Source organism: Phycodurus eques, chromosome 11, assembly GCF_024500275.1.
Source record: "Phycodurus eques isolate BA_2022a chromosome 11, UOR_Pequ_1.1, whole genome shotgun sequence".
NCBI lineage: Eukaryota > Metazoa > Chordata > Actinopteri > Syngnathiformes > Syngnathidae > Phycodurus > Phycodurus eques.
The window spans coordinates 8,166,070-8,192,968 of record NC_084535.1 but is presented as its reverse complement, the minus strand read 5'-3'; the positions used below and the strand labels follow the sequence as shown (position 1 = coordinate 8,192,968).

General features: G+C 41.5%; 1 protein-coding gene across 1 annotated transcript in view; it reads left to right on the top strand.

The window, feature by feature from the left end:
* Nucleotides 1-1,156: 1,156 nt before the first annotated feature.
* LOC133409397 (protein bicaudal C homolog 1-like) overlaps nucleotides 1,157-26,899 on the top strand; it is a 68,457-nt gene continuing 42,714 nt past the window's right edge. Inside the window, exons 1-2 of the mRNA XM_061689296.1 lie at nucleotides 1,157-1,631; nucleotides 19,084-19,130. Of these exons, the coding sequence (XP_061545280.1) occupies nucleotides 1,433-1,631; nucleotides 19,084-19,130 (246 nt within the window). The 5' untranslated portion in view covers nucleotides 1,157-1,432. The remainder of the gene's footprint in view (nucleotides 1,632-19,083; nucleotides 19,131-26,899) is intronic.

Sequence of the window (26,899 nt, the reverse complement as noted above, 5' to 3'; positions counted from 1 at the left end):
GATGTTAACTAGTAGAATTTCATGTCACTGGTACTTATTGCATGCAGTTGTCAACTAGTGCTAGTTATGCCTGACTAGTTGTGTAGTTCAACTAACGTTCAGAAATGTCATCCGGTAGTGGAAAAAAACTCAGTAAATTGTATACTAGTGCCATAGTAGTTCTACAAGGTCGATGTACTATTATGGTCTTAGTCCTCACTAGTCGTAGATGTTACTAGTGAGGCAAAACTGTGCTAGTTAACTGTGTTGCTAGTGCATCTAGCACTTCACTAGTAGTCTATTATCTTAAAGCTATAATCCACAATTTCCAGCGCCCCCTAATGCTGGAAGTCGGCATTACAACAAATCATTCGTTGCTTTGATATGACATAGACTAAATGCGTGTCCAGCCTCCTCCTACTTCCAAACCCGTATGCTTTCTCTGGCTCAGTCGACCTGCGTGTTGTCCATATACGGGCCTACCCATGAAATACGCCATTTCCGCTACGTCATTTTAGAGAGCCATTAAGTGATCCAGCGTGAGAATGTATAGGATAGTCACTAAATTAATAAAAATATATACTGAAACATATAGCAAGATATGTGAGAAGCTGATGGGATTAATCAGCATTCTGTCATCTACTTTTGTAGTGACTTGTGTGAAAATTACTTTTTTACATTTTTGAAAGAATAGTTGTGGATCGTAGCTTAAATAACCGCCTCTCCTCCATGTTAACGTATTTGAATTCAACAGCCGTCAATGACGGTGAATGACTTCCTGTACTAGTATGCTTTTGTCTTCATTAGTTGTACAAGTACATGTTTTTTTGAGGCAAAACTGCACTATTTGACAACTGTGTGTTAGTAGTACATCTAGTGCTTTCATTAGTAGCACTAGTAGTGAGCAGTTGTCAACAACTGCAGTATTGCCTCACTAGTAACATGCCCTCGTATGCCAAAGTTGTCCTACTAATGTGGAGAATACAGTAGTGGGAAAAATGTTATGACTGAGACAATCGTTCTACTAGTCAGGACAAAGAGTGAACAAGTACATGAACCTTGTGCTGTATATTAAGGCTATGAATAAATGCTCAAACGGCTTTCCAAACACTACCTACTAAAAAAAAAAATGGATGCTTGAAGCCAGGGGGAGAGGAGAAAAAAAGGGAAAAGTCTGGGAGGAGTTTTGGTGCAGGATGACATGTGAAACTTTTCTTCAAGAGTTTCTCGGCGTGTTGGCTGCAGCCGCTGCACTTCTGAACACAGCCTGCAGAGAGGTCGGAGTCTGCCTATTTTTAGTCCCCCCCAAAATCGGCGGTCAAATGGGGGGAAATGACGGTGCGTGAAGATTTCGCGAGGCCCAGCTCCCGAGTGACGGAACACGCGGTGCAACACAACTCGGCAACTTTTTTTGAGTCCTCCAGCATCGCCACCGCCGACGAGTAGCACCGCCATGGCCGCCCAGTGCGACGCTTTAAGCGGATACTTGCAGCAGCAACAGTCGGACCAGGGCTCCAATAGCGAGCGCAGCACAGACTCGCCTTTGCCGGGCTCTGAGGAGGACCTGAGCGGACCTCACCAGCTGCCCGACCCGGAGTGGACCGAGGAGCGTTTTCGAGTGGACCGAAAGAAGCTGGAATTCATGTTACTAGGTATTTAAAAAAAAAAAAAAAAAAAAACATATTATTATTATTATTATTATTTTCCTCGCTTTTGAGCAACGTCCCTTAATGGGCCTTTGTTTAATTTGCATTAAAAAAAAAAAGTTGCACCTAAGTCACGTTGAACCCATTTGAGTCATGTTCAAGTACACGCGTGATTTGTTTTGATTGCCATGTGATCATCTCATCATAACGGAGATGATCAGCAACGAGCCACTTAGAGCAATTGACTTCAAATGGTTGGCATGCAGTGAGCCAACCTATTACTAAACAAATTAAGTATTCTACTATACCTGTAGAACCGATAGTGGTCTATTCATTTCGTAGCCTTTCTCTTGGCTGCACTGCTTCCAGTGCGTTTTTTTTTCTTTTCTTCTCTTTCCTCTCTCTCCCCAGTCAGATTTGAACCTCTGAGCTGTCATGTCAATCTGTTTTCAGAATCAGTAGTGCTGGTCTGCACAAAAGTAATACTTGCACGTTAATACATTTATCTGTGGTGGCTATATGTATTTGTATTTTTTATTTTTTTTTGGTCACGCTATTAGATAAATATAGATTCTGAACTGCTCCAGATGTGTGGCCCGGTTGGGTGCTCTTTTATTGCGTTATTATATCGTAGTAATGGTTTCTGTAATTGTGAAGTAATATTGGTGGTATTAAGAGGTGGAAGCATTGTCAAGGCAGGATTTGTGTGTACGTGTACCTGAGGTTGTAACCTGGATTGTATTGTGAAAGCAATGCGTTAACTCTGGATTTGTTTTAGGTTAGAGGATTTTCGGTTAAATTGTTGTTGTTGTTCCGAATGAAGCAAGGTACACGCTATATCATCAAATGCAAGATAGTCTGATGGCTCTAAAAGATTATCCTGAGCGATTATCTTGTGGGGTGTGTTCCGTGCGATTTTTCGTCCCTGACAATTGTAAATGGTAAACCTTTTCGGTATTTACAATGGCATGTCCGTGTGTGTAGTCGACACCGCTTTTCAGCCGTTTACTGAACAGTGGAGCTGCTGTCAGCCACAGCTTTTGCCCAGACACTCGCACGCAGACTTGCGATGTAACGTGCCATCCCACAGGCCCCGCCTCTTAAAGGCACATGCACGTACACTCCTTACAATGCATACAGTATTTTCTATACATTTCATGCTGGTAATTTATTTTGTGTTCAAATGCATTTACAATTTTTTTAAACATGTATTTTTTTAGAGATTTTCAACTATTGAATGCGGTTCTGAAACATCCCCTGCAACAAAGGGGGCTTCGCCGTACCCCGCTTAAGTTGATGTTTATCTCTCGGCGCACATGTCGTCGCCCATGTCTGGCGCTGCTGCGCTTGCTCAAGTGCATTCCTCAAAGCTCCATGTCATCTCAAACTCTTCCAGGAAAACAACTTAGCTCGAGAGCGGCCCAAAATCCAAGTGTCCCGGACATACCGTGCGCCACGTCACACTTTGTTGTATGCGTCATGTTTTCGTGTTGTGTGTAAACGGACCTAGTTGATTGGATGTTCCTGGTTTCTTGGTTTGTCAGCAGCCATGGTTTCACTCTGGCTGGGTTGGAGCACAGAATGTTGCGTGCGTTCCTTTGTCAACCGCACTCCTCTGCTTTATTTATTAGTTCAGCTCGGGAGGCCGCATTATTTGAACCATGCAACCTCTTTAACCCTTGACCTCATCCTGCCTCCAGGAATAATGCAGGATGTCTGCTCATGTTGTACTGCTTATTTCTCAGTAGGCAGTCCGAGGCGTCTTTTCGTTACTCGAGATACAACTCCACTATTACGCTTTTTCTCCAGTTGCAGAGATGCATGGAAACATATGAATGGATGACAAATGGGTCATATCAAAATTCTGATCTCAGTCCTTGAAAACTGACTTCATGGAAAATTCACTCATCATTATTTGCGTGCACAGCATAGAGAACCCTGTTTATTTCAGGGGATACGATTCAAATCCACCCAGGATAGGTTAAAAAAAAATGATATTAAAAGAAAAATAGTAAAAACCCCTCACACACGCTTTAAACTCACATTTATTAAAACACACTTGAATTTATTAAGACCCGCTTTTTAAAGTATTACTCAGTGCTTGTTCTTACTCCATCGCACATACAGTTCTTCAAATAAAAGACCACGCTTGCCTCACGCTGGTCATTTGTCACTCCCAGTTGCAGTTTACTATAAAACTGGCACATATAAAATAATTAAACATTGTGTATTTTAACACCAAAATGTTCAACCAACCCTTGTAATTTAGCACTCGAGTCTGCTATCTTAATGCTAATATATCATGCAAAAGGCTATCTATTCTCACAGCATAAACAACTGCTAATTTAATAAAACATTTTTAAAAAAGGAGCAGCAACACATACAAACAGAGGCATCCTGTACAAGCAAAAACCAAAGTTACTTACTGAGTCACGTCCACTGTATGACATCACTGTTTTTGTTTTGTTAACTTTGTATTCAACTGGACTATTATGAAGTTAACTTCGCTTTTCTATCAGACCCCAAAAACAATTCTTTCCTGTTCGATTCAGCGTTTTGTCCTAAAACTGAGCCGTCTTTACATCTGGCTGTGTTTTCATTGGATTAGCTGCTGTTTGACATGTTATAACCCCTTCTTATTGTATGGACATTATTTCACGAGAGGTCTGGGGTATTTTTATGTCTGCTTTAATTGTGTGTGACCATATTGCTGGCTCGCTCCATTGTTTAAAAAAAAAAAAAAAAAAAAAAAAAATGCGACGTTTGGCCGAAAGCAACTGTCAAACTATGCTGCGGTCACTGCACAAATGATAGCTTTGCATCTGCGATTTTTGCACGAGTTGGCGGCCTGAATGCCCAACTGGCTGTTACAGAGTGAAGTTGCTCAGAATGGTGGCGACTCTTTGTGAAGCACTTAAACCAAGATAAAATAAAACAATCCTCTAATGATGCTAAGAGGGGGAATTCGGGTGTTACAACGGCACACAGTAGATAAAATACAGCCAATAGAGTAAAGTAAATATTGTAAAAATAGTTATATAAACCAGTAACTTTCCATCCCAAATCTGATCTGAAAACTGTCTTTTGAATACCTGTCAGTGTATAAACTTACTGTTTATGGTACGTAGATGAAACTGTCTTTAAATTTCACAATTGTCACGGCTAAAATGATAATATCACATGTAATGTAAACAAAAAATGACAAATGCAGCCTCTAAAAACATAGCAACCCGCTTTATTTTGAGTACAATAATAATCGATAATCATCACACAACCCAATGTAGTTTTTGAAATTAGAATTACTACGCATGGAAGACCCCACGAAACATATTTAAAATGACTAAATGACCATTTATTTGTGGTAGCACTTTATTAAGCTATTAATCTATTTTATATGAACTTGAAGGCTTTTTATCTCGTTTTAATCAGTATATCAAATCAGAATACTGTATGTTCAACACAAACGTTTTACTGTTCAGTTAGATTTTGGTCAATGAGTAGACATACCTGAACATAATAAAATTCAATCACAAATGTTTATTTTCCATCGACCTATTACATACACAAACAGATTGCTGCCATTGAAAACGCAATTATGTACATGAAAGTGTATTATTATAACAGACAGCGCACACAGGCGCATTGCGCTGAATACAGTATTAACGCTAATTACAATTTGATATTTTGACAATTTTACACTTCCTGTATCATTCACGTACGTGTCGTCCGTTTTTACAAACTGCTGTTTTCATCATTTAGACTAGGTCGTGTCAAACGTACGGCCCGCGAGCCAGCACCGGCGCGTCAAGGGGGCCAATCCGGCCCGTGAGGATAGAGAACACATTAACTGCAATTTTGCAACAAACGTAACTGTTGATGGAAATTTTGTACAGTGGTGGTCGCACTGACGATCACTTAAGTGACCGCTGTGCTGCGTGCAGGCAAATTTGACTTGGGCCAGACCGAAGGGCCCAAAAATCTGTCGTGTACACTCACTCTGCCAACAAAGCTGCATCCCAATTGTGGCCTGGTACACAACACACATCCTTTGGAGGATCAAGGACCAAAATGTATTTTTAGTAGATAGATATAGTCTTTAATCACATTTTCCCAGCATCCCATAACACGACAGTGGCTATCTAAGATGGATTGAAACACTTTTTTTTAGAATTTGGAAAATGGAACTGTATCAAAGTCTGCAATTATATGAACCATTAGTCAAAAATTTAAAGAAGCCTTCCAAACAAGCTAAAAGTAGTCAAGAAAAAGGTGTCATTTGGAAATAGGAACTTCATGACGGTGCACGGGCATGTCGTCACGGGTTGTGTGACTTTTGGAAAATAAAAATGACCATTAAAAAGATGATTAGCTGGCGTGACTTCATAGTTACTCGAAATCCCTGCAGCTGTCTCTGTTTTTGGCCCACTTTCTCCAGGAGAAAGTGGAAACTATGAAGCCAGCAGTTCCAACTCTTTCTGACCGTCTCTGGACTTGGCAGGTCAAATCAGTAAATAGATTTTTTTTTTGCAGGGGGAAAACAGTAAAAACAGAATCTCACCCTGGTAGCCATCTAAGTGTACTGTTGTCTTCTTGGCACTGCAGACTAGAACTCCCAAGTTGTAACAGCTTGGAGAGCTTGACAGCAGCATGAAAGCTTGAAAGACGGCTTAATGTGGACAAGAAAATCCTGTGTGGTCACTTTTCTGCTTTTTTTCCCCTTCTATCTTTTAAGAGACAAGACGGTGTGGTGGGAAAGCATTAACATTTACTCCTGGGCCAGTTATCCACCTTGTCTACATTTGGATTCATGTCTTCCCTTTTTAGTCAGTGCTGGACAAGTAACTTCCAAAATGCGATTCATTAAATAATACAGGGTGTACTTGGCTGAAGATGGAACTCCATTCCTATGATAGCGAAATAACCCGAATTTGTATGTAGGTCGGTAGTAAAGCTGCAGTAGTAAAGTTATCATAACAGTAAATATTTGTATGCAAATACCTTTTAGGCCATAAATATAAAACAATCGTGTGAAAATATCTGTAACTGATCGTGCTTTCTCAGTCCTCTCTTGCCGTGTAACACTGCTGCAATAAGGTTATAGTCGGTGGATGAATGATCAATAATAAATTTTATTAGCAGAAATAGAGGGCCCCATAATCCAATTTTCCTCTGGCCCCCATGAAGTCGTGGGCCGGCTTTGCCAGGTGACCGCGTATTCTTACGCCGCTGTGCAAACTAGTTCATTCCTCCAAACCTCGTACGTTGGGAACCGTGTAAGCCGGTGTACCCCTGTACTAGTGATTGCCATTTAGTTGCTGTATATTCCAATATGCGGCACGGTGGCCGACTGGTTAGAGCGTCAGCCTCACAGTTCTGAGGAGCCGGGTTCAATCCCCGGCCCCGCCTGTGTGGAGTTTGCATGTTCTCCCCGTGCCTGTGTGGGTTTTCTCCGGGCACTCCGGTTTCCTCCCACATCCCAAAAACATGCATTAATTGGAGACTCTAAATTGCCCGTAGGCATGACTGTGAGTGCGAATGGTTGTTTGTTTCTATGTGCCCTGCGATTGGCTGGCAACCAGTTCAGGGTGTACCCCGCCTCCTGCCCGATGACAGCTGGGATAGGCTCCAGCACGACCGCGACCCTAGTGAGGAGAAGCGGCTCAGTAAATGGATGGATGGATGGATATTCCAATATTCCTTTCTGTGAGTCGTATAATAAGGCTCGTCATACACTTTTGCTTTTTCACAACATATATTCATACATTAGTCACTTTGGACTCAGTATCTATACTGTACAACAAATATACATTCACAATCACGTCATTTCTTGAATGGTTCTAAACCCAATCTCTGTATTGTCTGTCACTCTGTCTTCTCAATTAAACACATAACCGACATCAAACTTAGTTCATGAATGACCATTCTTTGCGGGTTCAATCGTGACAGCTGAAGTTCGATGTTGACATGTCGTAGTTGTTGTTGTCTCTTATTTTTTAGTTGCAAACCTTGCATGTTGCCATTCCTTTTGTTCTTATTTTATCCCAAAAAACAAAACAAAAAAAACACTCCATAAGTCACAATTGAATAATCTCCAGAGCTCCCGCCATGATACTCACTTACTTCATGAGGCGACCTCCGTACTCTGCATCATAGCCTGGTGGTGGGCTGCCTGGTCCACACACACAATACACACAAGAACATTATTTCAAAAAGACAACAAATTGCACCCTATGTTGAAAATACAGATCTTTAAATGTAAATAGGCAAGGCTTGTCAAGTCATGTAGTTCAAGTCCAAGTACAGTGGAGTCTTTCATAAGTTTTAGCCGAGCAAGTCTCAAATCCTAAAGTTGTCGACTTAAGTCTGACTTGAGTCAAGTCATGTGACTCGAGTGTCACATTATCAGCATTAGCTCACTCATACATCATGTTATATGTACATTACACATCCAACAGTGTTCTAAAAATCACTACTGCGTTCGCCTGCAATAAATGTGTGTGCAACATTGGTTCCGGGGGCACAAAAACAGTTCCGCGGGCAGAGGACAGAACTTACTCAACTTACTCTCCCTACTCTCAACCCCATGAGGTTTCCACTCTTGTGAACGAGAATCTGTCCATGGGGTTGCACATTAACTGCGAGAAAAAGCTGCAATTGAGCTTAGTGAATCATTTTCTCCATGAAGTTAATTTGTGTAGCACCTCGGAAACTCCAAACTATTATCCGGCAGCTTTGTCGGACAATAGATAATGAGTTGTGCACACACACACACACACACACACACACACGGCAATGTGCCTCCACAGCTCTCACCATATTTATTTTGTTCTGTCATGTCATACCAAAAAAAAATTATAATAAAAAAAGTCCTTTTGAGGCTTCATCCTCCTCTTCCTCTCGGGTGCTGAGTAAGACCATTGGACAGGAAGTGGGTGCCTTGAGGGGGAATGCGCCACAGTCCTTGCCTTTCTTTTGCTTCCTCCTGAGGATTTAAACAGTGGTCTGTTGTCCTAATTCTTCATATGTATGAGAAAAAACCTCACGCTGTACTTCTAACTTAACCAAACAAAAATCTTGACAAGTTACAGGATGTTAAACACTTCTTTATTTTATTAAGATTTTTTATTTATTTATATAAAGTCTTCATTGACATGATGGCACTTATTTTCAAATCAAACCTGTGTTTCTTAAATAAAGAACTGGGCATTTGTCCTTTTTCCATCATCCTGTGAGCCCCGCATAGCTCCCATCAGGCCGCTCCTTCTTGTAACATTACTCCACGCATCATTTCCAACGGGTCCCGCTGTCGAAACAAAACTGCTCGGAGGACAGGTCGCTTTACATTTCCGATGACGATTTCAAAATAAAAGCAAACACGGCTGTCAACGGTGAAAGGCCTTTTAAATGTGAAAGCCGCAGAAGCACGCAATGACCTTCCTGGATTAGAATGAACTTGATCTGGTCTTGATTCTGTTCCTTCTGCAGATGTTCCTCCAGCTCGCGGCTTGTTCGTTCCTCAATAATACCTTTCGCCGGAGTTGTTTTAATGCACAAGTTGAAGCTTTAGAGACCCAAAATGACTGGTGGAACAATTGATTTCAATGTATAATGGATGAAACTTTGATCCCAATCTCCGACAAGGCATTTTAAGTATTACATCTAAAGCGATGGTGTCGTGGTTCGCACGTCTGCCTCAAAGTTCTGAGGTTCTGGGTTTGAGTCTTTCCTTTGTGGAATTTACATGTTATCCCCCATACCTGTGTGAGTTTTCTGCCAACATTCCATAGACATGCATGTTAGGTTCATTGAAGACTTCGCACTGCACTGCTCTATGGTCTCAGCTATGTTCTCCAATCCCGGCATTGACTTGCGTTAGCCTCGGTCTGTTTTTCGCCATTTTTAAGTGGATTTATGCCAGGTTTTGGCAAAATGGTTTGTTATGTGGCTCTAGGCTCTTCCACTCATCCCGAACATGGCGTGCAGATGCATTGTTTCCTGAAAACCCCAGAAAGACAATGCCTGTGGGAGGTGAACCCTATATTAAATCAAAAAGGAATTTAAAAAATTCTAGCATTATTACTCTAACAAATAATGAAATTATTTTGTGTCAAAAACTATGCAGTGTGATCAACAACGCACCCCCCGCCCCCTTCTGTCAGCATTGGTCAAAAAATGTGTTGTCTTAATTGTAACCTGTTTCAATGATAATCTCATATTTACAAAAATATATATTGTGAGGTTTCTGTGGTACATATGGTACAATTTGGAACTCGTCAATTGCGTTGCATTGTAATTCATTTGCATAGTGACATTATGTCAAGCTGGGTGACAATATGGCAGGAGAGCATGTTACTGTCCAGACTTGGTTTTTTATGGCTTTGCCTACAGCATCCTTTTGTGAGCGCTCTCATTTCGTGTTTGTGGGTTTGACTGTGTGTCCCGTTCAGTAAACTGCTAAAAGTGCATCGGCGACTGTGGCTCTCCTTGCAATCGGTATCGCAAACAATCAAATCGTTACTCCTTGTACTATTCCAAAATAATAATCCAACAAATGAAATATCCACTTAGATTGTTTGATATCTATCTATTGAACCGGGAAGACAGGACGCAGGCACGTTTTGACTGATGTTTTTTAGCTGCTGTGTCTCCGTATTTTAGCTACTGCGTCTCCGTATAAAAAAAATAAAATTTAGTTTAAAATGGCTTACTTTTACGAGGATCCCTCTCCGTAACTTGGTTACAGGAAGTATCCCGGCCGGGTCTGTGTTGCGCTCGTCACGGGTGCCATAAATTCTCACGGACCAGACTAAGCTTCCGGCCTTTCCAGCTAGCCTGATGGCTACTTAGCCTGCTGGCTACCTAGCTGCACTAGCTAGTGAGATCGACTTTCTCCCTTTCTCTCTCTCAAATCTGCTGCCTTGCCGCGGGCCCACTCTTCAGCGATGGCTCGTTTTTCACTTCCAAGGTATCCGTGCAGTTCATTGGACAGCAAAGCTAAAAGCACACCCCGGACTGGTCGCCAGTAACGACAGTGTAACTCAAGTTGATTTCACAGCAGGACTCTCTGCTGATCTGTCGCCACCTTTTCCTTCCTCCTCGCACCTTCTCGTCGTGCCCCCACCCCCGCCGTCCCCACAATAACATGCTGGTACAATTAAACGTTTCTTTTCATGCTATTCAAACTTTGCTTGCGTGCCGCATTCCTCCATCACGGCCATGATGAAGCTCTCAGCAGCTGTAATATAATTGAGCTCCAGTCGGTGGAAAAACCTGTAATTCATTACTTAAAAAAGAAAGAGAGGAGAAAAAAAATAAAATAAAATAAAGCCTGGGGAGTCTTATTTCAGCGCTGCACAGCTCTCTGACCCATTTCTGTGCTGCCGGAGCTGTAAATGAATATCTGTTATTCCACGGCCCTCCAACGTCTTTTTCTTCTGTCCTTGTCAGAGTGCAGATTTACATTCTGTCTGGTTTGCGGTTGCTATTTTAGAAATGTTTCTTTGAGGGTGTGTGTGTGGGGGGGGGGACGGTGGGACGGTGGTGGGGGCAGAGATGAAATGAAATGGTGCGCAACCCTGACTTATATACACATACGTACATGCGTGCACGCTACTCAGCATTTTAACCACTCCCCTTCGAGAGCTTTTGGTGTTAGTTTTTTGGGAGAAGCTCTGGTTTTGGTTTGTTGTTCTCTCTGATCACTTAGCATTGACTCCAAGCTGCATTTCATCCTCTTGCCTTGATTAGAGAAGTTTTTTTTTTTTGTTTTTTTGTTTTTTTTGAATACTTTTGGATCTATTTCTGTCCATTCTGGACAGAACTCCACTTCAGTGCAGAGAAGGGAAATATGATTTGCTTGAACTTAATATTAATTTTCTGTCCAGTTATGCAGGGAGAGCATCTGATTGGTATCAGAAGACACAGTCGAGCGGTGAGATCTGCCAAGTAGACTTGAGAAGAATACTGCGGCGATGGTTCTAATATGATTAACGGCGATTTCCCAACAATGTCATGTTTACACAGCAGCAGTCTCCAAGCGAGGCTTCCTCCCTCTGCTCGGCAGGGGACCTGATACTGTACCGGCGATACCAGGCACCAGGAATGCGCTTGCCTTGTGTAATCGCTTGGCGTCACTTATGAAGGATGATGCGGGAGGAGGCGAGAAATGAAATTTTAGCAGCATCGGCTTGATATCTGGACTTCTCTCTCGAAATCTTGCTCACGTCATTGAGTCTTTGTAGGGTTAAAGAGTTTTTTTTTTTTTTTTTTTTTTTTTTTTTTTCCTCCTGTGCGACCTCAGAGCACAATCTAATAAATTCAATACAAGAGGTGAACCAAACAATTCAGCAAAAGATAACGATGCTCAGTTTTGATTGACACACTGTCATAAAGGTATTCATTCAACAATACAGTCGTGGTACCTTGACTTACAAGTCCCCAAATTTACAAGTTTCTCGAACTACGAGCCATCTCTTTTTTTCATTTTTTTATTTGCATTGTGTTGTAATCCAAAAATTGTTCACAGCTCTTAAACTTCATAAAACCAGTTTAAATGTTTTAAATTCTCGTTAGTTTTATTGTGCTTTATACAATACAGTACTATATTTCTTCATTAAAAACGAAACAACAAAAATTGTTGTAGTAGTTCAGGGCCTGGAAGTTATTACTGGCATTTTAATTCTTTTCAATTGATTGATTCACTGTACTAGTCATTTGAATCTGTTGAATTCCCTCGACTATTTGCATAATTACTGCTTCCATCCATATTCTATAGCGCTTGTCCCGCGAGGCAGAGGGGCTAACCACATGTACACCATGTTCCCCATTTTGTTGAATAGTAATAGTTGAGGATAAAGCTATTTTGGTTTAAAATAATTGTTATTGAAGACAGAGTACTCATCATAGACTATGATACACAATGGACAGGATACATTCTGGGGAAACCCTCTGGCTAATCTGCAGTTTATTACTGACTGAAAAGTGTAAACTAGTTAGAATTAATGGACCCTTTTTTTATATCACAACTGTGACCAATGCTGTTTCTGGATGAGAGTGGATATTTTTGGCTTTTTCGCCTTCCCTCAACCTGTATTTCACCCTTCCCATCAAACCTGAACTTGTATGCGAGTGCAAGAATCCACCAGTAAAACCCATCCAAGACTTCTGGATGGAGTTAGAAGGTATTGTTTGCCTGATTGTTGCACGTGGATCGAAGCCACAAATGTAGAAATCAACACTGTTTACATTCCACTGGTGTCACAACAATGGAATCTCCCAAATGTAGTCTCTCTCCATGAAATAATGGAGAACAGACCCTGGTTTCATCTGCCAGGGTTTAGGCCTTCATGTTTTCTCTGCAGCTCATTGGTTCTTTACATGTCATGACAGATACTCTCATTGGATACGTTCAGTAATTGGCTTTCCTGCCCTAAAATGACAAGACGAGTTAGGACCTAAACTCTGTTTCTTGTCAGCCTGCAATTGGTTTGAAATCTCAAGCGACTGTCTTCAAACTGTCCGGGATATTTATCTCTAGGGAAGAATGCTATTCTTTTTGACTAGTAAACCTTCGGCACATTCTGGAGCTGATGTAAATATATATTTTTTGCTGCATTACATTATTGTTTATGACAGTTGTAGGGTGTGGTTCTGACAAACTGCTGCTCACTTTGTTGACATAATGACATAAAGGAGAATATGAGCCATTTAAGATTGTGTAATTAGTTTTTTCCCCGACAGTAGAGTGAATCTCCATCGCGGGGGGAACGTTTCACACCCACTCCCAATAGGTGAAAATCAGAGAGACCATGTAAAAAAAATAAAAATAATATATATATATATATATATATATATAATAGTTTGCCTCTCACACACATTAAACTTATTCAAAAACAGTTTTAAAACATTTTACATGTATTTTAACGCAAATAAAACACATTTCAAGCATAAAATGTATAGACAATACCGTACGTATTTTAGTGTCTTTATAAATGCATGTTGCCTTGAAGAGGCGGGGCCCTGTGGGGGGGGCTAGTGACATCAGCGAGTCTATGTGTGAGTGTCTGGGCGAGAGCCGTGGCCGACAGCAGCTTCTGCGTGAGTGTGCTACTGAGAGGTGCAAAGGATGAACCACAGGGGAACACTATTGTTGCATCATGTGATCTGTGGTTTGGGCTATTGCTGTCCAGTTGAGTCTTTTATGAGTCTCCATGCTGGACGCAGACAAATCCTGTCCATGTCCTTGTGTAACCTGAGCTACAAAGGAAGAACGCTCTATTTTAAAATCGTAATAGAAGGAACTATCTCTCCAACAAAATGCCGAAAATATACTAAAACAAAGGATGTGCTCTGCAGCCCTTGTTCAATCCTTCAGTCACTGTGTCTCCACAATGGCCTGTAATTTTGGTTGGTGGCGTAAAGAGTAGCACTCCCTGCTGTCTCAGTTGAGAGGCAGCAACTTTGCATGACAAATGCAAAGACAAAAAAACAAACTCATTATTGTGTCAAAAAAAACATAATTATCATTTACACTGGGTACGGAAAGTATTCAGACCCCCTTAAATTTTTCACTCTTTGTTATATTGCAGCAGAAAAAAACTGACAGAAAAAAATGTAAGACTGGTTAGAGCGTCTGCCTCACAGTTCTGAGGACCGGGGTTCAATCCCCGGCTCTGCCTGTGTGGAGTGCCCGTGCCTGCATGGGTTTTCTCCGCGCACTCCGGCTTCCTCCAACATACCAAAAACATGCATAGTAGGTTAATTGACAACTCTAAATTGCGCGTAGGTGTGAATGTGAGTGCGAATGGTTGTTTCTTTCTATGTGGCCTGCGATTGGCTGGCAACTTCCTGCCCGATGATACCTGGGATAGGCTCCAGCACTCCCGTGACCCTGGTGAGGATAAGCGGCTCAGAAAATGGAGGGATGGAAATTTTTGCAGATTTATTGAAAAAGAAAAACTGAAATATCACACAGTCATAAGCACTCTTTTGAGCTAATGCAGCCATGAGTTTTCCACACCTGGATTTGGGGATCCACTGCCATTCCTCCTTGCAGATCCTCTCCAGTTCTGTCAGGTTGGATGGTGAAGGTTGGTGGACAGTCATTTTCAGGTCTCTCCAGAGATGCTCAATTGGGTTCAAGTCAGGGCTCTGGCTGGGCCATTCAAGAACAGTCACGGAGTTGTTCTGAAGCCAGTCTGTTATTTTAGCTGTGTGCTTAGAATCATTGTCTTGTTGGAAGGTGAACCTTTGGCCCAGTCTGAGGTCCTGAGCACTCTGGAGGTTTTCGTACAGGATATTCCTGTACTTAGCCGAATTCATCTTTTCCTTCGATTGCAACCAGTCTCCCTGTCCCTGCAGCTGAAAAACACCCACATAGCATGATGCTGCCACCACCATGCTTCACTGTTGGGACTGTATTGGACAGGTGATGAGCAGTGCCTGGTTTTCTCCACACACACCACTTAGAATTAAGGCTAACAATTTCTATCTTGGTCTAACCAGATGAGAGAATCTTATTTCTCACCATCTTGGAGTCGTTCAGGTGTTTTAGCAAACTCCATGCGGGCTTTCATGTGTCTTGCACTGAGGGAGAGGCTTCCGTCGGGCCACTCTGCCATAAAGTCCCGACTGGCAGTGATGGTTGACTTTCTAGAACTTTGTCCCGTCTCCCGTCTGCATCTCTGGAGCTCAGCCACAGTGATCTTTGGGTTCTTCTTTACCTCGCCCACCAAGGCTCTTCTCCCCCGATTGCTCAGTTTGGCCGGACGGCCAGCTCGAGGAAGGGTTCTGATAGTCTCAAACGTCTTCAGGATTATGGAGACCATTGTGCTCTTAGGAACCTTAAGTGCAGCAGAAATGTTTTTGTAACTTTGGCCAGATCTGTGCCTTGCCATAATTCTGTCTCTGAGCTCTTCAGGCAGTTCCTTTGACCTCATGATTCTCATTATTTTAGGACCACACAGGAGATTATTATAGACCTATATAGATTATTATAGACCGGTTCAAGAGATTGTTGTTGGCCTGTACAAAATATTATTGCAGACCTGTACAGGAAATTGTCATAAGCCTACACAGGAGTTTGTTGTTGGCCTATATTGGAGAATATTCTAGGTTTATACAGGAGATTTTTGTCAGACAAAATTGTTGCAGGCCTATAAAAGACATTGTAGGCCTCAAGTGGCTGGCAAAGACATTTTCCCCACTGCAACCATCTTTGTTACAAACCTTTGAGCTGAACTGATAGAAAAACACCCAAATTATTTTTCACTCAATTCATCTAATTACAAGAACTGGTTGCCAGCCAATCGCAGGGCACATACAAACAAACAACCATTCGCACTCACATTCACACCTACGGGCAATTTAGAGTTGTGAATTAAGCTACCACGTGTGGTTTTGGGATGTGGGAGGAAACCGGAGTGCCCGGAGAAAACCCACGCAGGCACGGGGAGAACATGTAAACTCCACACAGGCGGGGCCGGGGATTGAACCCCGGTCCTCAGAACTGTGAGGCAGGCGCTCTAACCAGTTGTCCCCACCATGCCAAGCCTCTTAGCATTGTTCCAAAATGACGCACCGTAAATATCGACAAACTGCAATAGTCTTTCTAGTCTCTCTTTGAAGTGAACCATTTCATCCGATCTCGGTTTGGAAGTACGTGTTGTAAAGGGTGTGCCGATGGGGTCCTTGTCATGATAAGAGCCCCAGTGTGTGTCGTAATATTCCCATCTTGTGTCTGGGTTCTCCCACGGCTGGTTTGCATGCCACACATCTGTCGACAGGATGTTCCCTTTTCAGCATATCTGAGGTTTTTGCTCATGTTTTCTCAAAGTTTCCTGTCAGTCTGCAGCCTCATTGTCTCTGTGATCTGCTGTATCTGTCTATGAAATGTGCCGTGATATACTTGAAATCCATCGATTTTTGTCTATCTGGAGTTGAGCGAGACCTGTTAAACCACCCTGGTTTCTTAATCTTACATTTACTATTGGATTATTTATTGTAGAGAATAAGAATAAGTCTTGAAAGAAAGACTTACATAAGCTTTGATTGGCTGCCCATTTCATTTGCTGGTAAAGTCTCACGAGAAGGATGGTGATCCTTGGTTGCAATATGACTGCTATCGGAAAACTTCATTTTAAGCCTATGTAACTCCACACAACAGCCAATAGTTTTCCCTTTTTATTTTCAGTAATAATCCAGCAAATATCCAGACAGCATCTGTTTTTGAGGCAATATTAGACTGAGAATTTGCTTGGCCTAAATCGCGTCTGAAATGTAGCTACAGCAAAACGCTCTCAATGTGATCATAAAGTTCCTGGGTTGTTGTTTACTAGGCAGCCTTTAAATGTGTAATATCTCCTAGATGATGTAGATGTGCATCGCCAAAGGCCACAATGTCTGCTCTGAATGGAAATAAAGCTACTTTTTTAAGTAGGCTTCTCACATTCTGCATATGCATCTAAAATATCAATGTTAATATGGGAATGTCTGGGCAGTTTTGATACAACTACCAACATTTGCATCCGTGGATGCTCCTGACCCAGATTCCGACAGTCGGCAACATATCTATCTCAGGGAACGTTGGTTAAGAGACGTCATTAAAACTTCCTGTTCTCCCAAACGATAGCGAAACATGAGAATTCTCCTCGGAGGACAGATATGTATTTTACATCAGCAGAGCTGCCACAATCTGGAAGACTTGCAGATGTGTTGGAGTGACGACAAGCCTCGTTCGCTTTGGTGTTTGGCCCTCCGTCTTCAATCCAGCGTGGGTCGCTCTTCCAATTCGAGTAGAATCAAAGCACTACTTCATCAAACTCAAACTGCATCTGTCATATTTTACAACTGATTAATTGCACGGGTTGCTGCCTGTTGCATCAGCCTTGGCCCGAATTGAAATCGTATGAAGCAGAAATTTGACTCTGGATAGATGTCATTTGTTTTAAAGATGCGTCGCAAAACGTTTTGAATAAAAGTCTGCTGTTTTCAATCAGTTACTGTGGTCCAAGTGTTTCATCTCGATCACTCTTCTCATGTCGAGAGAAAATGTGCCGCAGTGTTGATAGATTCTCGAATTTTCTGCGCTAGCTTGCAAGCTAACTATCGGCTGTCTTCACTGTCACAGATTTGAAACCAGATGTTTTTCCCCCATATGCAATTCATGTAAATGGCGCATTAATTCAAATTGTTTCATCAGATGTTTTAATTTGGTTGGTGCAGCTAGATAGCGTAAAAGCAGAAAAAGCATCTCTAACATAGAGATAAGGTCTTTTTGCCTTTATCTTTATATTATTGATAGAATCGAACGTCATGACTACTATATACAGGTATATTATAAATGAATGCTAGTATGATTACATGTAATGCCTGAAGTCAGCAATGTAATACCTTTCAATACTGTATATAGAACTGTTTTCCTAGAAGTTTTGAAGCACAATCTGGTGTTTTCTAACAGTTTTTGTAGTCCGAGTGTTTCATCTCGATCACTGTTCACATGGCAAGAGCAAATATGTGGACGAATTCTTGAAATATCAGGGCAAGGTTCGCAAGCTAACTGTTTAACTTTGGACTTGGATGAGAAACAAAAAAATGTTTTGTCCTCTTCATGTACTGTCAATGGCAAATGAAGATCCATTACAATTCAGTTTATTTTATTGCTGCTAAAGTAATTTTCATAGCTCACAAACTAAAGTCATTTTCTCTAGCTAGTGACCTAGAAAATGGCTGTACCTAGGTAACTAACATCGCGTATGTTGTCAATTATCATCCATTTGAAAGTATTTGGAGTTCTGCTTCAGTATATATTATAAAAATGAATCACCCTACAGAGTACTTTACGTAGACAGCATGATTACATGTATTGCCTGAAGTCAGCATTGTTGATACCTTATAATATACAAGCCTCAGTTTTATTTCTTCAGTCTTATTTTACAAAAAAAGTGACTTAGTTCACATTAATTAACAGCCAGTGGCAGTTCAACTCGTTGGACAGGCTGAGGGAATTCCTCCGTATTCTATTTCGTGCTCGGAAAATGACTGAAGCATCCAGCTCTTGTACATTTTGGTTTTTGTTTGCACTGGGACCCTTCTTTCCTAAACTGCAGTTTCCAAGTTATTCCCAGAATTGTGCCTAAGAATCTGAAAAAAGTGCAAGTCCACAACAATTGACTCAAACATTGTATTTATTAGACCATTCCTGGCTTCTGTATCCTGTAATAATGATTGCCCTACATCCGTCAATTAGTCACATGGGATTGTTGTCCAGTCTTTGGGATTATAGAGAATGACTTTAATACCGTTCCTGTAAATGAGCGGTACCAGTAACTCGCCAAGCATAACATGAGCAAGAAAGTGAAATCAACCATAAATGCTGCCATGTGAAGACACAATCTTAAAGAGAGGTCATTGTGGCCATGATTAACAATGATCATTTTTATGCTTCTCTGTCCCACTATAGCTGCCTCAGAGGGGAGAGTCAATGGCGGGGAGGATTTCTTTCAGAAGGTGAGTGTCAAGAGTGTTGTCCACACTTGCTTGTTTGCTTTATTATCTTTGGGTTGTGTTGTTGCCCACTGAGTGTCTTTTCTTGCAAGTGGGAGGCGAGGAAGGTGGGGGACGCACTGTCGTGCACATGTCAGGTGCTCTGGCCGGTTGTTCCTGATTAAAAATCCAAACAAAACATAAAACGATGGAACTGACACTGACGTTGAATCACCGCAGGCAACTACGCTCCCCGTAACGCAGCTGACACAACACTGGGCCTTTTTCTCACTTATGTAACGGAACACAAAGTACACGTTTGTGCTGTAAAAGTTTAAAGCATGTGCGTCAGGTTGAACGTAGAGGCTCTGCCTCATTGACTTCATCCGTGATTTAATTAATGTTCTGAACTTTGAGTGCCATGAATATTTTTAGTCAACAACACCCTCTCATCCACGTACGACTCATGGAATGTTATGTCACTTAAGAATGTGACCCTATACCGATTGAATGCAGTGGTTCTCAAACATTTTACACCAAATACTTCAAATATTACTCAGCGCTCCAAGTACCACTATAATGAAATCCGCGCAAGCGTGTGAGAACACGTAAACGAAGGACCCTTGATCCTGAGACCTCTCGACACTGAGGCAAATTGTGCGAAGTGCCCCTTTTGTGAACCTTTACCATAGTTTCAGGTCATTTAAATAGATTAGAAATTATGGTCATTGGTTGAAAGTTGCCTGGGATTGGGTGGCGACCAGTTCAGGGTGTACCCCGCCTGTCGCCCGCAGATAGCTGGGATGGGCTCCAGCACGCCCGCGAGGATAAGCGGAACGGAAGATGAATGAATGAATGGTTGAAAGTTGCAACCCGTTTTGTTTCTACTTAGCTCAAACATCTTGTATTGGATTCCATTAAAAATGTATCGGGTTGTTGCTTTGGCTGTGAACGATAATCCTTGAAGGACTACAGGAGATTTGTTGAAAATGAGAAATGGGAGGGTGAGAAAAGGTTTTTCTCATTAGAACATCATAAAAAAAACTGGACTCTCAAAGGTTGTAAAAGTTATTGGACCAATATTTCCAGAAGTTATACGTCTCTAAAGTTGCACAAAACTTGGGAGTTCAAATTGCCACAAAATGTCGGCAAATCTCACTGGATCTCAGTTCTTTGACTATCAATGGATTAACTGGTCTCGTTTTTTTTTTTTTTTTTTTATATTGGGTTTCTGTGGTTTATTTTTTGTAACTGTAATACTATAGTTATGGAATTGGGACCTTGACTTGACATAGAGAAATAAGCCCTGAAAATTTGAGGAACATTGGTGGAGAATCACCTGCACTTCAAAGAACTGGTGTGGACGTGGGGAACTGAGGCCAAATCAGAATTTTCTAGGGAGGACGAATGGACAACTTAATCCTGTCATGTTTATGAAAACAAATTCAAAACTGAAGGAGTTTTGTCAGCCAAAGGGTATGTCAGAAGTGTCAAAAGGTTCGAGGGCTCCAATGAATGAACTTTTTGCCAAAGGTTTTCAGTGTCTTAGCAGTCCTCCTGTTTGTTTAAAGTATTTGGTGTTGGACTTAATGAAGCAGAGTGGGGAAGGCAATTTAACAGTTCCTGAAGCACATTTCAAAAGGCAAGTAATGCAAAACAGGCGGAAGGAATTTTTAAAAGAACTCTCCACTGTTGGCAACTCTCCACTTTTTTAAATTTTGCAGTACAAGTTGAAATATCGTTGGTGCTCCGCAAAGCTATTAGGGGAAAATCTGCCTGGAAGTGTTTCAACCTTGCCCCTCAAGATCTCAAGACCTCAGCGAAGTAGTCACGGCTCAAGGTTAAATCGTCAGTTCGAAATTAGAGTGAAGCTATTTGAGTTGGAAGACCGCAAAAGACAATGTTTTCATTCAAGTACAGTCTTTCCATTCTGATCCATTTGTCTGCAACTGCCCCTCAGATAGCGTGATCTGTGTCCATGCTCTGCTCAAGGCTGGAAAATAAACACAGCTTTGGACTGTGTATTGTCGAGCGTAAATGAATGAAGTGTGTGTGCGTGATACCTTCAAGCTGATGAAAAATGGAAAATGTTTGACCACTTCCTGCCGGCCTATCACGCCCATGCTCGTCTTGGCTAATGACTGACATGCTACTTTTCGTAAAGGTACCACAGTTGCCGGAAGACTCAGAGGTAGAAACTGAAGACAGCAATATGCGCGCACACACACACACACACACACACACACACACACAGACACAATGTCCGCCCCCACATTTTCTCCCCAAGCCCAGTTACTAGCTCTTACTCACCGTCTACTGGACTTCCTTTGACTCCACAGCGGCAGAAAACCTCATGGTGTCAACACAAAACCAACAAGGTGACCAACAGTATGCAAAAACGGCCTCACTAGCAAGACAATTTAGCACACTAGTAGAATGACTACGACGCACAAATAGAACAACTGTGTCTTACGAGGAATCTTTTTTTCCCCCCCCACTATTAGTGCGACACTAATAATACATTTGGCCTACTAATATGCAATTAGTCAACTACTGTGTTGCATGAATAACATAACTAGGCCTAACTAGTAGCCATGGGTCATACACTATGGACGTCAGCTAGTAGGCATTTCACACACTAGTAGCCTCCTGGACCCTATTTGTAGCACCACAATGTCCACTAGTAGTTTTGCTTCACTAGTAGCATACGTGTCAGACTAGTATTCCAAAGTTGACCTGTCATATAGTAATGAAAAAAAACTATCCTAGGACGATGGAATTGTTCTACTAGGGCACCCTAGTCATTCTACTAGTGCGCTGATTTGTCTTACAAGCTTAAAGCCCATGTGTACTAGTATACTATTTAGCATATTATCAGGACAACTACAGGACATCTTATTTGTGACGCACAGTTGGGCACTAGTTGACAACGGCATGCCGCTAGCACTATTAGTGGCATTATAGAATTCTACTTAACATCTAGTGCTTTACTAGTAGCACACATGTCAACTAGTGCAGTTTTGCCTCACTAGTAACGTAGTTTTCCTACTAGTTTGGAAACGTTGTCCTACTAGTGTGCAGAAAAGTCATATACTAGTGGAAAAAAAACATAAGGCTACTAGTGTGCCCTAGCCTAGTTGTTCGACTAATGCACTGAATTGTCTACAAGGACAATTCACATACAGTACTAATAAATGGACCTTAAGTTGGATATCAGCTAGTAGGCATTACACACACTAGTAGCCTTCTGGACACTATTAGTAGCACCAAAATACCTACTCGTAGTTTGACCTCAATAGTAACATGTAGTTGTCCTAGTAGTATGCCAAATTTGTCATACGAGAAAATTGAAATGTCTTATAGTAGTAGACGGCAGTAGTGAAAAAAAGGTTGCTAGTAAGGAAGTCATTCTACTAGAGCGCTGAATTGTCTTGGGAGTGAGGACAAAAAGTATACTAGTATATTGAACTTACGTGAGATATCAAGCGTAGCAAATAAACGCTCAAATGGGTTTCCAAGGAGCAGGAAGCGCAGGATACTGCTTTAGCGGTAAAGTCAAACAAAGTCTTCGCAGATTCACGCACCTTTTTACATCAGAGGCCTTGTGTCACCGATGAGTGTAAAATCATGGCTCACCGTGATACTTGCGAAAAACCCAGCGGCTTTAAACCAATAACCACTGCAGTATATTGACCGCAGAGCTTCTCGGCACAAACTTGGAGGGGATTTGAAGTGAGCCTTGGCCACTTGGTCCCTGAACCCTTTTCCACTTCTCCATCCCGACAGTTGCGGTTCTGTAAATAAGACCAGGCGTGATGTTGAAGTGCCAAATCTCAAGCCAGTTATTCTTGTTCCTTTCAGCGGGCAGAAATACAATCTGCACACACCAGACACATCATTAGGTACCCCTGAGCTGTCTAATGTGTTGTGTTAATGTAATTCAGAGATTCCCAATCGCATTAATCTTCTGTAAAAGATCATTAGGTCTAGCCTTGCGTTAGACTAAACAGGCCCAGATTTAACACAGACTAAGTACATTTGTGAGTCAATGGAGACAAGATCATCATTGTGGTACCTTGATTTATGAGTTTAATTTGATCATCTTTCCCCATTGAAATGAATGGGAAAGCCATTAATTTGTTTCAGCCCCCCAAAAAGAATACAATTTGTAACGTTTAAGAAAAATTGCACTCTACGGTATGGTATTGACTCAAAACACACAGTATAACATACTTAAATAGAATTTTAAGTATTAAACTGTTTTTGCATCTTGATTGCTTGCTTTAATTCAATAGACATTGTGCTGCTCCTTCTGGTGTGCACGCTTGGCCAATCGGGGCAATATAAAACATACACATTAACATAAGTGCATTTGATTGTGTAACATGAAGATAGTCACAACTAAGCTGCAAATGTATTTGCTGTTTTTGCATAACATAAATACAAATGTTTGTCTGTTTAAAGGTTTATAACTACAACAACATTGATACATATTTGGTTAGCACGCCTTTGGGGTTTTACATCATTTGTTAGCATTAAGCTAGCAGACTTTGGTCAGGCAACGTTAGGTAATTTAATTGAATACATATATATTTTTTTATGGGATGGGAGAAACTGTATCTGAATGTTCTGCCGTGCCAGTGTTGTATTAAAGCACAATAATTCTGCGTGGAGGAGTCGAGCCATTGCGGAGGTCTGCATGGATGTAGTTCAAACTCTCAAAGCAGACTTCCTGTTGTCGTCTTTAGACAGCAAACTAGTTCAGAGTGACTCGGCTGGTGACAGGCCCCCGGCTCAGTGTCCGCACGATGGTTTTTGGGGACGAAACGGTTAATTGTAATGCTATTTCACTGCATTTCACTCGGGAAATTTAATTAGACCGCGAAAAGCACAAATCCACAGATAACCGACTGCCATTATAATTCCATTGTAAAAAAAATAAATAATAATAAACTATTTGAATGTAAAAAGGTTTTGTTTGTTTGTTTTTTATAACCCAAAAATTCTTATATAAGCAGGGACAAACTGCCACTTTAAGCGTTTTTGGGGGAAACAACCCCTAAAAAGAAAAAACACCAAACAACAAAAGCATGATAAAATTGAAAAAAACTAGGCGGGGGGGGGGGGGGGGGTCTTCAAATAGGCGAATCTGTGGTTGCTGAACCGCGAGAATGCGGGGGATCGACTGAACGATTAAATGGGGTTTACGAGCTTGGTAACGGAACTAATGAAACTTTAAGTTAAGGTAAAAGCATCATCCGAAAGGAACGACTACGATGCCAGGAAAGTTTCTCGTTTTGTATCGAAACCGTCAACTGCATCGTTTCTGTTGATGCCGCCTCAAGGTCTGCTCACATCTTTACACCCCCGACAGCCCCTCGTGTCCTGCTGCCGCACACACACACACACACACACACACACACACACACACACACACACACATTCCAGCTGAAACAACAGCTGCACCATCGCAGCGCGGGCCAGGAGGAAACATGCCTCTGCCATGTTGATTGCTGTAGCTGTAGATGTACTATGTGCCAGCATAGGAACATGCACGTGCACGTGCACAGTCACGTGTGTCCGCCACATGTGCTGCGTTCCGGGACTTTATTTATTTATTTATTTATTTAATGTAATCCTGTTTGATTTTGCTCGCACAGCAACTGGAAACCTCTAAGAGCCAATCAGCATGTCAAGGCTGTGCGATTAAACTGATCAGACGCGACGTTTTCTACTTATACGTTCCACAAGGGGCGTAGGCAGAGAAAGGTGAGGCATTAAAGGTGTAGCTCGCCAAATTTGTGCTTTGGGATTGTTGTACGCGAGTCCTCGCATCAAAAATAAACAGCATTCTCCAATTAAAACTGTGTGTGGTCTTGTCAGAAATCAGTCCCATCTGCACGTCGCCGCCAAGAACAGCAGCACTGAACAGGAAATGTCTCTCCCGCTCGCTGAACAAGGACCTTTTTTTTTTTTTTTTTTTTTTCAAGACATCCCTTATGAAGCATAGCTCAGGAAGCTTGAAGACTTCTGGGAAGTAATCAAAGCAGTGTCTTCTTTCGAAATGCAGTTCTCGTCCTTATAGGGTTTACTTGTGCCTTGTCCTCCATTCATCCATTTCCTGTTGTCCTCCTTAGGGTCGCGACTGAGCTGGCATTTATCTCGGCTGACATTGGGCAAGAGACGGTGTACCCCAGGGTACAACCTGGACTAGTTGCCAGTCAGTCGCACATATATAAAAACAATAATTCACTGTCACATTCTCAGTAATGGACAATTGAGTCTTCAATGAACCTAACATCAGTTTTTGGAATGTGGGCGGACGTCCCCAGAGAAAGCTCATACAAGCAAGGGGAGAACATCCAAACTGCCCACAGGAAGACCGCAGTTAAGATTCGAACCCAGAACCTCTCAGTTGTAAGGCAGACACGCTGATCACTATAACTCTGTGCTGCCACATTGCATAATTTTTCATCTTCAAACGTTTATTTGTATGTAAAGCATCTCTTCCCATATTTAAACTCAATTTAAATTAATTGGATTGTAACTGTAATGTGTATTTTTTGTAATTGATATAATTTTTTTCCCCATCCAAATCACTAACCACTAGGACACGGTGCTGCCCTGCCTTGTCCTCATTTTGTGTTAAGTTGTACTTTTTAGAAATGCTTTTGCCATTTGTCTCCATACTGTTACTGTCAAGTGAGCAGCATCATTTCACCCTCAGGTGAATTTATTTCCTGAAACCATCTCCGTGTGATACAAAAGTCTTAAAATCTGAGATGCTTCGTGTTGACGTTTTATGGAATTAGCTTGCGGTTGATTGATATTTAAAGCACATTTTTGGTTGCTGTTGACCTCAACTAGGTCTTTGTGAGTGATGCGCCAAATGTTATGTCAAACCGAGTAAGTCCGTTAAACATACAGTCTAAAAACAACATCTAGCACCTGCTACTAATAGATTGCATAATGTATTGTATTGGGCTGTATTAGTTTTATTTAGCTTGACTTATAAATTACCAAGGACATCTATTTCTTTTGGTTTCAAATAACACACGTTAGGACACACTCCATTTGTTATTGTTGAGAAGCAAATGCCGCTTGCTTCATTTAATGATGAAAAGATTTTATTCAGCTACAGAGGTATTTTTATTTATTTATCCTGCTTGACATGCAGCAGAGAACGGTGACCTGGGCCTCGGGCCAGCGCAGAAATCATCAGGGTTTTTTTTGTTTTGTTTTCAGCCCCGAATGTTCTGAAAAGCTGCTCGTAATCCCTGCACTGATGCTGTTATTGCAACACTTGTTGCAGCCAAGGGGACTTTCCTACAGGACATGAACGAGGATATCGTTGTTTGTTTCGACACATCACTGAGCACCCTCATCTTTTCTTCTTTGAAATCATTAGGATACCGAATTAGAATAGATGAGGGTGGGTCATTTGAAAGGAATTCTGCTTTGTATTCATTCCACAGAAGTAAATGTGTGAGTAAATGTGTTTACTAGCAGGATTATGGAAAAACTACTTTACACAAAGTTTTGTACAACCCCAATTCCAATGAAGTCGGGACGTTGTGTTAAACATAAATAAAAACAGAATACAATGATTTGCAAATCATGTTCAACCTATATTTAATTGAATACACGACAAAGACAAGATATTTAATGTTCAAACTGAGAAACTATATTGTTTTTAGCAAATAATCATTTAACTTGGAATTTTATGGCTGCAACACGTGCCAGAAAAGCTGGGACAGGGTCATGTTTACCACTGTGTTACATCACCTTTTCTT